General features: G+C 44.5%; 1 protein-coding gene and 1 long non-coding RNA gene across 2 annotated transcripts; one reads left to right on the top strand and one right to left on the bottom strand.

Annotated features, from left to right (window-relative positions):
• Positions 1-1,024: 1,024 nt before the first annotated feature.
• LOC119379365 (uncharacterized) lies at positions 1,025-2,325 on the bottom strand. Its single transcript, XM_037648675.2, has 3 exons — positions 1,769-2,325; positions 1,447-1,657; positions 1,025-1,144 (listed from the first exon to the last, which is right to left on the bottom strand). Exons 1-3 carry the CDS (start codon positions 1,913-1,915, stop codon positions 1,026-1,028), a joined length of 477 nt encoding a protein of 158 aa, XP_037504603.2. The 5' UTR covers positions 1,916-2,325; the 3' UTR covers position 1,025.
• Positions 2,326-7,077: 4,752 nt separating this feature from the next.
• On the top strand, positions 7,078-10,333 carry LOC119379366 (uncharacterized). The gene is made up of 3 exons (XR_005181149.2): positions 7,078-7,396; positions 7,753-7,900; positions 9,419-10,333. It is a non-coding gene; the product is annotated as an uncharacterized LOC119379366 (long non-coding RNA).
• The last annotated feature ends 2,566 nt before the right edge of the window (positions 10,334-12,899 follow it).

The following is a 12,899-nucleotide window of genomic DNA, read 5'->3' as shown; positions in this document are numbered from 1 at the left end:
AGTGTCACGCAACTCGAACATAGTGGAAGCTGTTGAAGATGAAGAGCTTCAGCCGCTGTCCACGTGCTGGAATAAAATTCGGTTGCGGCATTATGATGAATGAACGCTCATTTGCTGATCATTTCTCCGGCGAAAATGTTATCATCACGTGCGCGTGGGTGGTGGCGGTACGTAATAAGGAAGGGGGGCAGAACACGTTTAGTGTTAAGACACGGCTGTCTTGAGCCGCGGCCACATTGTGAACGAAGTCGCGAATAAATTTGCGGCATTTACATAATCCAAACATCTAGGACGAAAGAAGACGTCTTATTTGCGTCTGAAAGATGTCCAATTTTCGCTTTGCGCAATGTGGACGTCTAAAAGATATACAAAGGCTTATTGTAACGGACGTACAATGCACATGTACGCTGTGTGAACGATGGACGCATTTTGGACGTCAGTGACAGACGGTGCACATTTGTGCTTATTTTTCACAAAACACCGACCTTCAAGGGATTAGAAATAATCAACGAATGTTTCAACGACACTAGATCGGCGCATCCACTGAAGTCTGGCATTAATTCCTCGCGTTAGCTCGCAGAAAAGGATGCAACAAAAGAGTAAGAAAAAGAACGGAATAAATTGGGCGTTTGCTGATGAAAACACCCCTAGCAAAAATTCTGATAGAAAAACTGATAGGCTATCAGTTTATTGACAGGTGTATAAGTCTATAGTTGTATCAGTCTATAAGTGTATCAGTCTATAGGTGGATCGGTCTATAGGTGTATCAGTGTATAGGTGTATCAGTGTATAGGTGTATCAGTCTATAGGTGTATCAGTCTATGGGTGCACCAGTCTATGGGTGCACCAGTCTATAGGTGTATCAGTCTATGGGTGTACCAGTCTAGTACCATTCTACTGCATATAAGCCCACAAGTGAATCGGTGCTTAGCCGACTGGCAGGTGGGCCACTGCATTAGAGCAAGCAGGACACAGATGAACACAGAAATCAAACAAAATCTTTTATTTGATGTTCCAATGACTTCTTAATCTTTTGATTTCATCAAATCGTTAATTTTGTTTGCGAGCGCCTTATTTAGTATCTTCTTCTTTTGCTCGACCTCTCCAATTGGAAAATTGCTTTTCAAAAAATGGTTGAAGAAATCTGCATGATCAAAAACAAAGCAAATTATGAGCACTTGTTAGGTGACAATTATATGCACTCGAAACAGAGGAGTTAATATGACAAGGAAATAAATACGAGTGCTATCAGTCTGTTTTTTTTAATTAGTTTGTTGATACTTGCATAAGTGTCCAGCTCCAGTAGACAAAAATACGAGGCTTGAAGCCTTAGTAAGTAGTTATAACACAAGTTGGCAGTGGAATCTCGGCTAATCTTACTATTATGCACAAAAATGCAGCCAACTACTTTCATAAACTCCAGTCAGACTGGGAAATTTTACCTACCAGAAAGCACAGCGTATTTTTCTTTATCCAAGGGAGGTTTTGCCTCTCCCTTTGTCTGGTTAGAGGCTGTTCCAATTACACTCCGCCCAACCAAGCCTGCCGTTGAATAAATGGCAATGGCCACCTCACGAACAAAGCGGGTTTCGCTTTTTGTGCTCATGAGGCGGCTGTACAGGCCCTCAGGAATGGTGATCCCTTTGCCCAGATGCACCTATAAAACAAGTTAAAGATGATGTGCACACAACAATATGTCAATGCACATTTTCTCATTACAGCAAAGCATTATACCTTTAATACAAAGCACACTAGAGTTTTACAATACCTCTCCGTCAGTGGGCACGTAATCGGCCTCCCTCGCATTTGTGTGGGCCACTTCAGGGCTGCCCGGGGTCGCTGTGGTGGTGCGCAGTGGCTGCACGGTAGCGGTGCGCGGCGGCTGCATGGTGGTGGTGCGTGGCAGCTGCACCATGGCAGCACATGGTGATGGCAAAGGCGCAACTTGTTGTTCTAGCTTGCGGCTGCAGCCCTCGCACAGAACGAGGTTTTTTTCTGCAATAAATGAGTGTATGCAGAAACGTATGCAGCAAAAGAAAGTTAATCGCACCCTTAATTGTCACAGTAGCTTCCTAGGTCTCAGACTGAAGAGAGACCAGGGTGTGCAAGGCCAAATAACATAAAATAGAGCATGCAGTTGAGATATATGCTATGAAAGTACAATAATAGGTTGGGTGTCACATTTCAAAACCATGATGTGATACGGGGGACGCCGCAGTGGAGGGCTCAAGAAATTTTGACCATCTGGTGTTCTTTAATATGAGCACCATGCTGTGACAGCATGGAGAAGCATACTTACAAGTGATTAGAAAAACATGCCTGCATCACTTCTACGTATGATATTCTGCTTTCAGCAAAATTGTACGCTATAAGAAAAGTGCAACTTACTGATATATACAACACTAGCAGCAGTGCATGACAATAGTTTATAAGGAAATAATAATCAAACCTGTTTTGAAAATTTTGCTGCATAGGGCCTTTTCGAGCATTCTTATTTGGTCCAAGAGTTTTGAATTTTCGGCCTTCAGCATATTCACTTCTTCTTTGAGAAGTTCTTTCTCGGTCTTTTTTCCTCCCTCAGCATCACCAAACAGGAGGTCTCGCTGCTTCTTCTTAAAATGGCTGCTCACATCCTTCATTTTCTGTTTAACAGCAGCTTGACGCTGCGTTTCCTGCAAGTGCATAGACAATTAACCCAACATTATAATTTCACAGCTTATAGCTTGTTCGCAACTAAAAACAGGGCGTATTTGCGTCTTGAAGGAAGTTTCAACAGCGCGGGAATAAACACGAATGCACGAAGAGAGAGAGCTGACTCGGACAAGCGCTTGTCTGTGTCAGCTCTCCCATCCGCGCTAGCAAAAATAATTCTGAACCAGTGACTTGTACAGAAAAAATGACTATAGGCTGCGCTCATACAAAGATATAAGAATAAAATAAATAGCTCTTCGGCATATTGCACCTTTACCCCCACCTGCAATAGCAAATACGACCGCACCGACGTCCGTGCGGTAGTGGAGCAGCGATGTTCTGATATATCTCCAATGGGGGGTATATCAGAGCAATGCCTCGTAGGAGGCATTGATCAAAGCATCGCTGCACCATGTGTGATACGGCACCACGTGCAGATCAAAATTGGCTGTCGGTAATAATTAGGCCGCAAAGTAGCACATCAGCTGCAATGTGAGCGATTGCAACTGACTGCACTTACTTCAAACGATCCATCCACTTCGTTTTTCGGTAGCCTTCCTTGCATCGTCCTCGGTAGCTAAAAAAACATGACGCGTGGATAATTTCAGAATGACTGCTTCCTCATCTTTGTTTTTGTATTTGGAAAACAAAGAGGCGGTCATGCACTTACCGTAAAGCCTAATCACTTGAGCGTGGTAGTGGTCGCAGTGTGTTTCATCTTTCTAGAAGACTTTGTACCATTTGCGAGGATTAAAATCGCTCGTATCGTTCGGCTTGAGGTGTTTACATGCAGCCACTGGGACGATTCGCTTTGGGTTGTCGTCGCGGAAACGAACGTACGCGAACATGCCGCCGAAGAAATGCACATGGACGCACGCTACCACTCAGCAACACCGGCAACACACACAACAAAAACGTACGTACCTGCGCGCTGTTCATGACGATGGCGGTACCATTTATGGGTCTCAACAAAATGCAATTTCGTTTTTAAAAAACTAAGAAAATTTGCTTCATGTTTTTACAAGTTTACACGGTAATTTTTTTTAACTCACCGTAAATAAAAAATAAACAACAATGAACATAGTGTCGCCTGGTTAGGGTGGCTAGCCTGGTGTCGCTCGCGTTGGTCCGTTGGTCGCATCATCATCATCATCATGGCCATCATGGCCATAATGGCAATCGAGTGTGACCTGAGGAGCCCTACCTCGTTGCACGTTATCTCCGATGTTACATCATAGTTTATCATCGTTTCCGCGCCGCGCACCATCTTCAAGGCACGGCAAGCAGGGTGTGAATGTGAAGCCTCGGTCTATGCATCTTGGACCCGCTTAGATTGTTCATCGCGGCCTCACTTTGCGTGGACTCCATGAAGCGCGCTATTTGAAGTTCGCGTTCAGTTCGACGAAAGATGGATTCAGCTCAACCCCAGCCTGGATCGCATTATGTAGTACCTCGGTCAACGAGCCTATATCAAAAAGCGGCGGAGGCGCAATCTGCCAGCCAGCCACGCTCTAGCAAGAACATTCCTCAGTCTTTAGCTGGTAACGGTGGTTCTGGAGTAGCGGTGTTCGACACTCGAAGTCTCAGTGATGCACACGGTGACAGCGATGGAAATCCTGATCCCGACGACACGTACGACTTCGAGGAGAGTCCGCTCTCAAGCGATTCCGACCAAACTGCAGATTCGGCTCGCGACGATGCAAGTATGAGCGACCCACGAAGTCTCAGTTATGCACATGGTGATAGCGAAAAAAAGTTGTTCTTCTACCGGAGGATGTGGACAGAGTGTGCGTGCACATGAAAGTTGGACGAGTTTGCTATGTTGCTGATGTACCAAACTTGTTTGAAAGAGACTGATTACTGGGTGTCAGTGACAAATGTAGTCAGTCTAATTTGAGTTTAACGTGGTAGGGCAATCAAAAGTTGACTTTTCTTGACCATTTCTATCGCTGTTCTCTTCACAATTGAACTTTTACTATGGTAGACAGTATCTTGTGTTTTTTGCGGTCAAATGCTTTGGCCTTTATTAGTACATGCTTTTTGATGTTCATAAATCTTGGCAAGATTACATGCAAGTATTAACAGGTCTGTACCAGCCCTTGGTGAAAAGACATCCTGTGGATAACAGACGCTGCTATAAACATCTCACCCAAATCTTGCAGCTGTGCACGGCAAGGAGAGTTTGAAAAGCGGAATGCGATGTTGCGAATTTCTCAGGTGCCCTCTTTTCATATATATAGATGCCTGTGCTCACTTTCTTCTGACTTTCGGATGCCTGCTGTATGGTGTAAAACAACAGATAGCAACAGATAGATATTGGCCTATAGCCAACATAAATCAAGAGCGGCGTTTCGATCAGATGTGCTGCTTGCCACAGGGTGCTGCCACATGCTGGCACTGCTGTCCATAATCTGCTAACATTACATAGTCACACTCGTGCATGGGAACTGCAACAGGAAAAAGCAGTCGTGCTTCATCAAACAAGCTCTAGGTCACGATGTGTGCTGACATAACGTATTTCCTCAGTGCCATTCCTCCCTATAGCTTCCAACACACCTTGTCGGGATGGCCGAGAGAAAAGAGAAAGCGCTTAAAGTGCACAACAAACCCTTGTAATTCCGCTCGCTTTGACATTTTTGTGGCAGTGGATTTGCGAGGCAATAAACTTCGACCCTGAGGTCATTCAATTATTACTTGGAAAAGCGGTTCATCCCCCCTTTAAAGGATTTCATCCAGTATGGATTATGGCACAGATGTAGTGCCTCATCATTAAAGGCAAAGCACTATGTGGGGAGGCAGCTAGGGCTAGCTTGGGTCGTGAAAGCAAGAAACCGCAGCACCCAGACACCGAGGCTTTCAACTCCGCACCGTTTCAAAAAATTATTGCATTAGCATGCTCATTTCACACTAGGACACAATTGTACTCTAAATATGAAGTTTAGTGTCCTGGGACGTTTACTGGCCCTATAAGCTAAAAATTTAAAAGTTATGTTGGTATTGCTGTGTGATGAGAAGTTTTGTTTGCATTTTTGTTTTAAGTTGTGTTTGTACTGCTGTGTGATGAGAAGTTTTGTTTGTATTGTTGTTTTAAGTTGTGTTTGTACTGCTCTATGATAAGTTTTGTATACCTAGTGTCTTAAAATTCCTAAAATACCTGAATGTCAGAATAAACTGTGTTGCTATCTGGCACCTGCAACCCCATTTGTACATAGAATAAGAGATGTTCATCTAGCCTGAAACCTGCTTTGCAAAGCTCAGTGTGTTCATTATGCTTAACACCACCATGAAGCATTATACATCATTATTCTACGCATTCAAAAGCTACCAGTGGCACTCATTGAATGATGGTAATATGTCATACGATGGTCGCCAAGTGTTCAATAGAAAACACTGATACACCAATATGCATGCAGAAATGACCAATCATATATATGTGACCAGTGTGTTTAAAAAAAAGAATAACTGTTAAAATGACACTACTGCATTTTATGAAGATCCCATAAACCAACAAAGGACTAAAAACCTATAGACTAATATACACCATAGAAATGGCCAATCAGACTGATTGAAAAACTGTTAGCACTGGTGAGACCCTGTATCAGTCTGATACAAGACTGGTAACACTGACAAGAAACTGTATCAGACTGATACGGATGTCTATCAGAACTGATAGGACTTTGTATCAGTCTTATACAAGACTGGTACAACTGATAGGAAACTGTATCAGACTGATACAGACCTCTATCAGAATTTTTGCTAGGGACCGCTGTCGTCTGCTCCTCAACGCTGCCAAAGGCGCGCGCTGCGTGTTCCCCCACCTTAGAGTTACTGTATATGCTACCTACCTAAAGGTAGCATATACAGTAACTCTACCCCACCTCTGGGCGGCTCGCGGTTTTTTTTTTTCCCGTCCCTTTTTGGTTTTCCTTTCTGCGTGGCCTCCGACATTAACCGGCGGTGCACGCGCCTGCCAATCTCGGAGGCCATGCTCCCTGCACCGTGGTTGCGGCTCTGCGCCGCAAGGCGCCTTGTCTGTCGGTGCGGTATGAGTTGTGCACACTGTACCATCGGTGCATTTCATTTGTGTTATTTTTGTGATGTTATCTGGCCATCCACGGACGCCCGTTCTAACGGGAGAGTGATATTTGTTGATCCCGGCCCACATCTTGAAGCCTACATTTTAAGTCTCAAAGGCTATGCTTACTTCCGTTTGCAACGCAAAATACGTCATGGCCGCCATGATTTGTACAAAAAAGCATTACTTTTGTAAAAACTTAGTACAGTTACTTTGAAATTAAAATTAGCGGCAATATAAAGCATGAATTTGTACGTAACCTTTCCCTAAGTTGTGACCATTGTTGTGACCACTGAGGTTGTGACACGCGTCGACGTCGTCCCCATCACCGCCATCGCCATCACGTTTTCTTTCGCACATGTACGAACTCTATGCATGTACGCACATTGCGCATTGCGCACATGTTTGGACCAGTCGTGGTTTGATATTGAGGTTTGGTCCTGCCAGGCCCAACGCTGCCAGCAGCGACGTTTGTCCGCCGCTTTTTATCTGACGTATGTGTACATACTTACGTTGACCGCTGTTGGGTGTTGTGTGGTGGATGTTCTCTGGCTGTGTCGCGTACAACAAGAACGGTAGAAGAGTTTCTGAACTCCGATCGCCTCGGCAGTGCGCCATTTGCCAGCAAAGGTACTGTCGGCCGCAAAAGTTTGCGGGATCTGCTGCGCGTGGCGGAGCGACAGAAAACTGCATTGCTGCGTCACCTACCGTGATGCGGCGGGTGTTGAGGCTATCGGCCTCGGCGATTAGCGACGGCGCGTTTAGACAACGTGCCTTTGCCGGATCTAATCGCGGAGGCTCCGGCCGATAGCCTCAACACCCGCCGAATCACGGTAGGTGACGCAGCAATGCAGTTTCCCGTCGCTCGGCCACGCGCTGCACATCCCGCAGACTTTTGCGGCCGACAGTACGTTCTCTTATGGTTTCCTTTAGTGAATAAGGCCGTTGTGTAATGCGTGAATGAAGGTTTTTGTTTCTTTTCGCAGTCGCGTTTTCCTAAACCCATAGTTCATACCGTGTCGTCTGGCATGGACGTAGACCACTGTTGGGTGCTGTGTCGCGTACATACAACAAGAACCGTGGAAGAATTCCTGAACCCTGTCCGCCCCGCCAGTAGGCCATTGGCCAGCAAAGGTACGTTCTCTTATGGTTTCCTTTAGTGAATAAGGCCGTTGTGTATTGCGTGAATAAATGTTTTTGTTTATTTTCGCAGTCGCGTTTTCCTAAACGCACAGTTCTGTATCGCCGTGCATGTCTCGGTGATATCGACATCATTACTTCTGCTTCGTTTCCTTAACACTGTAGTTTCCTTGATGTAATGGTTTGTAGCTGCCAGAGTAGCCATGATAAGCTTAGTTTAGCGTGTCCTTTTGTAGTACTGTGCATTTGTTAGCGTTGTTTTTCGTGGTATGTCGCAACTGTAGTTCTGTTTTTATTTGTTTAGCTGTGTGCGCTTGCTTGTTGTCTCTTTCCCTAGCATGCCAAAGCTTAGTTGGAATAAGCGCCGTGCTCAAATCAGCCAATGGTGGAACTGTGCACAAACACGCTATGATTTGTGGACTAACACATCATTTGTAGAGAGAAGAGGGAGCAATGTTTAGGTGACTTTGAGAATTTATTGTACAATCCAGGGCTCGTGCTGCGCTATAATATTTGGCTTGTGTGTTCTCGGGAGCCTCGACTACCTATTTGCAGTGCTTTCTGATCATGCTCAAAAAGTGTTGCAGGGCCCCCGTAAGGTAGTGATACCGGCTAGGTGAACTGATTAGCTCCTATATTGAGAATTAGAAAAGGGGAAAAGTACAGTTTGCCTTCATAGAATGGGGAAATTCTCTTGCAGTTCATTGCAGTCAGCGATCCAGTTCCTTAATTCGCTCCTGAATACTGCTTGATCGCATGCTTATTCAAAGGCTGTTACCCAAACAATCTACACGGACCTCATCGAGGTTGTGTGCAAGCTAGTATTTGGAAATCTGATATATATATATATATATAATACAGCGTTTGTAGCCGTATTTAGTGCATAACACACCTTTCCTTTCATGTTAGCAGTTTTAATAAAAGCAGCGCTTCATTGTTTGCACCTGATTGGGAACTAATGCATCACACACAAGGCTTAGTCGTGTCCAGTATGAATGTTCCCAAGCTTGCGAGAAATGTTCTCCGTCACCATTTAATGATGATTACACCATACTTGACACCCTTCATGGAAGGCCGTTTGTAGCAGGTTTCAGCTTTGTACTTGACTCTTCAGTGCAGTTAATGCCCTGACTCATTTTATCCTGGAGAAAAGACATATTACATTGGATAATATTTAACATTCACCTCCTCCAGTTAATTACTTAGCTGTCATGTTTTTCAAATAATTTAACCTACTTTTCTTGAAGCAGTGCGCCTTCATGTCAGATTTTTTGGGGGAAAGACCGACAGTCTCTGCGTATCTTAATACTTTTTCAATTTACGATAGTTTTGGGTGCCCCCTCAAAGTCATAGAATTGGGGCTCCATTGATGTGTTTTGCAAGAGAGCCACTTTATGCATAAAATGGAAAGAGCAATGCGACAAGTTTCTCTGGTTCAAGCAGTTCATGAACTCTCGAGTCCTTTACTGTACCGGCTTTATTTTTTTTACCTTCCTTTCTACTTGAATCCAGGCACACAGCGATCGGACTGAGCATATCAAGTAGCCCCTCCTGTGACCCACAAGACCACACTAATTTGGCCAAGGAGCCTGTCTGGACTTATGTTGGGACTGCTGGCAGACAGTGTGTTTTTTCTGGACTTATGTTGGGACTGCTGGTGGACAGTTTCTGTTTTTTATGGACTTATGCTGGGACTGCTGGCAGACAGTTTCGGTTTCAGTCTTCAGCTGGTGCACAGTTCACTTTTATCATACCGCCTCATTTCTTTTTAGTGTATCTGCGTTCTCTAGACATTTAGCCTGTGTTCTTACACGTTGAGAGTACTCTTATGGTTTACAGCATTGCTTTGCTTATAAACTTATGTGATACTGCCTTGTTGCTTTCGACTCGCTTCATTCTCTTGTCATTTCGCCAGTATTGAAACACTCTTATGATTGTATGTGCAGTAATCTTTCAGGGCATTGCATTGTACTCATTGTGTGTAACAAAACATTGCAATAGCCTGGCAAGAGTATTGCACATTTGATGTGTTATCAGATGTGTTATGTGCTATATACCTAAAAGGAACAATGTGAGGTATGCAGCGTGCTCTCCATAGAAGGCAGTACAATACAACTGCTCTTTTATGCCGAGACACCTGCACCTACTTCCAAAATCATAAATACTAAAATTTACATAATAGTGATTCGCAACAGTTACTTTCAGGTTACAACAGTACATATAACTAGCACTCAAGTGAGCGAAAAGTATTGTGGCCTACAGTCTGTCGAGCGTTCGTTTTTGAGAGCCATAATTAGTGCACCTCACAAGCCGCTAGACGTCATGCGGATGCGTGTTTAAGGAATGAACATCTTTTAATATGTACTGATGGGCTAGTTGGTGAGCCATGATTTTCGAATAGGCAGCGCACAAAAGGGCAACAAATACGCACACACAAGACGCAAACACAAGCGCTCACAGCGCTTGTGTTTGAGTCTTATGTGTGCGTATTTGTTGCCCTTTTGTGCGCTGCCTATTCGAAAAACATCTTTTAAATGTACGGAACATCCAGCCTTAATATCCATACAACGTACTGAGAGCGTGATCCGGGTGCATTTTAGATGATCTATAGTACATCCGTGAAATGTCATGTGGAGAAATGTAGATATCCAGAAGATGTACTGAATATCCCGAGACTAGCATTCTATGGATATCTAATGGACATTCATGGTTTACTGGGTTGCTATTATATGCCAAATATGTACTATGAATTTACGTAATCATCAAGAAAAGGCAAATGCAATGATGTAATAGACACTTGTTTATTGTTTTCTTGATACTTTCGATAATTCGACATTCGGTTAATTCGAAAATTTTTTCCGCGGTCCCGACATCGCATACAAAACACATACATAGGACATCTCTCTTGCACGAGTGTTACCATCCGCGGTTTGTCCCTAATATTCATTGCAAATCTGCACGTTTGGATATAACGCGAATATATGAGAGATCATCTTAGATGCGAATGCATACAAGACGTCCAGTGTGAGAGATAGATCTGAATGAGACCCGGCGAGGTTGAGTGGGTGTGAGCGGTAATGGTCGAATATGGGAGCTAGTGGGCGTGTAAACGCGAGTATCTGTGAACGGGAGTGTACTTCAGTATGAACGCATGTGAGTGTGAGTAGAGCGGAAAGCTTGGCATGTTCATTCATGAGTAGACTCATTTCAAAGGCGTGAGTATGAGTGAGTGACGAGGGATGTGAGCAGACATGAGTATGAAGGTAACATACTAGTGTATGAATGTGAGAGTACCCATGGGAGTGAGTAGCCATGAGCGAACGTGAGTAAAAATGGCTGTGAGTAGGTGTGAGTAGGCGCGAGTGAGTACTTACCAGTGTGAGTGGGCGGGAGTAGGAACTGAAAGCGAGTGAGTACCGACGGGTATGAGCAGGTATGAGTATGAACGTAAGCGATTGCCCATAATTGTGACTACACTTGAGTGTGAACGTGAGTAGTTATGAGCGTAAGTGGGCGTGCACGTATGAACGCGAGTGAGTACCAATTGGCGTGAGCAGGCATGAGTATGAACGTGAGTGAGTGTCTATGAGTGTGAGTAGACGTGAGTATGAACGTGAGTGACTGTCTATGAGTGTGGTAGGCGTGAGCATGAACGTAAGTGACTGCCTATGACTGTGAGTAGGCGTGAGTATAAAAGTGAGTGAGTGCCTATAAGTGCGAGTAGGTGTGAGTATGAACGTGAGTGAGTGGCTATGAGTGGGAGTAGGGGTGAGTATGAAAGTGAGTGAGTGCCTATAAGTGTGAGTAGGCGTGAATATGAACGTGAGTGAGTGTCTATGAGTGTGAGTAGGCATGAGTATGAGCGTGAGTGAGTGTCTATGAGTGTGAGTAGGCGTGAGTATGAACGTCAGTGAGTGTCTATGAGTGTGAGTAGGCGTGAGTATGAACGTCAGTGAGTGTCTATGAGTGTGAGTGGGCGTGAGTATGAACGTGAGTGAGTGTCAATGAGTGTGAGTAGGCGTGAGTATGAACGTCAGTGAGTGCCTATGAGTGTGAGTCGGCGTGAGTATGAACGTCAGTGAGTGCCTATGAGTGTGAGTAGGCGCGAGTATGAACGTGAGTGAGCACCTATGAGTGTGGGTAAACGTGAGTATGGACGTGAGTGACTGCTTATGAGTGTGAGTAGGCGTGAGTATAAACGTGAGTGAGTGCCTATAAGTGTGAGTAGGCATGAGTATGAACATGAGTGAGTGGTTATGAGTGTGAGTAGGCGTGAGTATAAAAGTGAGTGAGTGCCTATAAGTGTGAGTAGGCATGAGTATGAACATGAGTGAGTGGCTATGAGTGGGAGTAGGCGTGAGTATGAACGTTAGTGAGTGCCTATGAGTGTGAGTAAGCGTGAGTATGAAAGTGAGTGAGTGCCTATAAGTGTGAGTAGGCGTGAGTATGAACGTGAGTGAGTGTCTATGAGTGTGAGTTGGCGTGAGTATGAACGTTAGTGAGTGTCTATGAGTGTGAGTGGGCGTGAGTATGAACGTGAGTGAGTGTCAATGAGTGTGAGTAGGCGTGAGTATGAACGTGAGTGAGTGCCTATGAGTCTGAGTAGGCGTGAGTATGAACGTGAGTGAGTGCCTATGAGTCTGAGTAGGCGTGAGTATGAACGTGAGTGAGCACCTATGTGTGTGAGTAAACGTGAGTATGAACGTAAGTGAGTACCTATGAGTGTGAGTAGGCGTGAGTATGAACGTGAGTGAGTGCGAAGGCGGAAAAAATTGGGGTGAGTGAGCATGAGTGAGTATTCTCTTACAGTGCCTACCTATGGCCGTGGGACAAGAAAAAGAGGCTTTGGAAAATGTGAAAGGTATATTGGGGTGCCACGTTTTCTTTCTTTTTTTTTTCAGTAGGCAACTCTCGCTCTCTCTCTTTTTACCACTTCTTTTTTGTGTGTTGTACATCGGACGGAAAAGTTCGCTTTGCTAGAACTTGCTTCTGT

Source organism: Rhipicephalus sanguineus, chromosome 1, assembly GCF_013339695.2.
Source record: "Rhipicephalus sanguineus isolate Rsan-2018 chromosome 1, BIME_Rsan_1.4, whole genome shotgun sequence".
NCBI classification, from domain to species: domain Eukaryota; kingdom Metazoa; phylum Arthropoda; class Arachnida; order Ixodida; family Ixodidae; genus Rhipicephalus; species Rhipicephalus sanguineus.
Note: the sequence above shows the minus strand (reverse complement) of the source record. Positions and strands in the feature narration are given on the sequence as shown.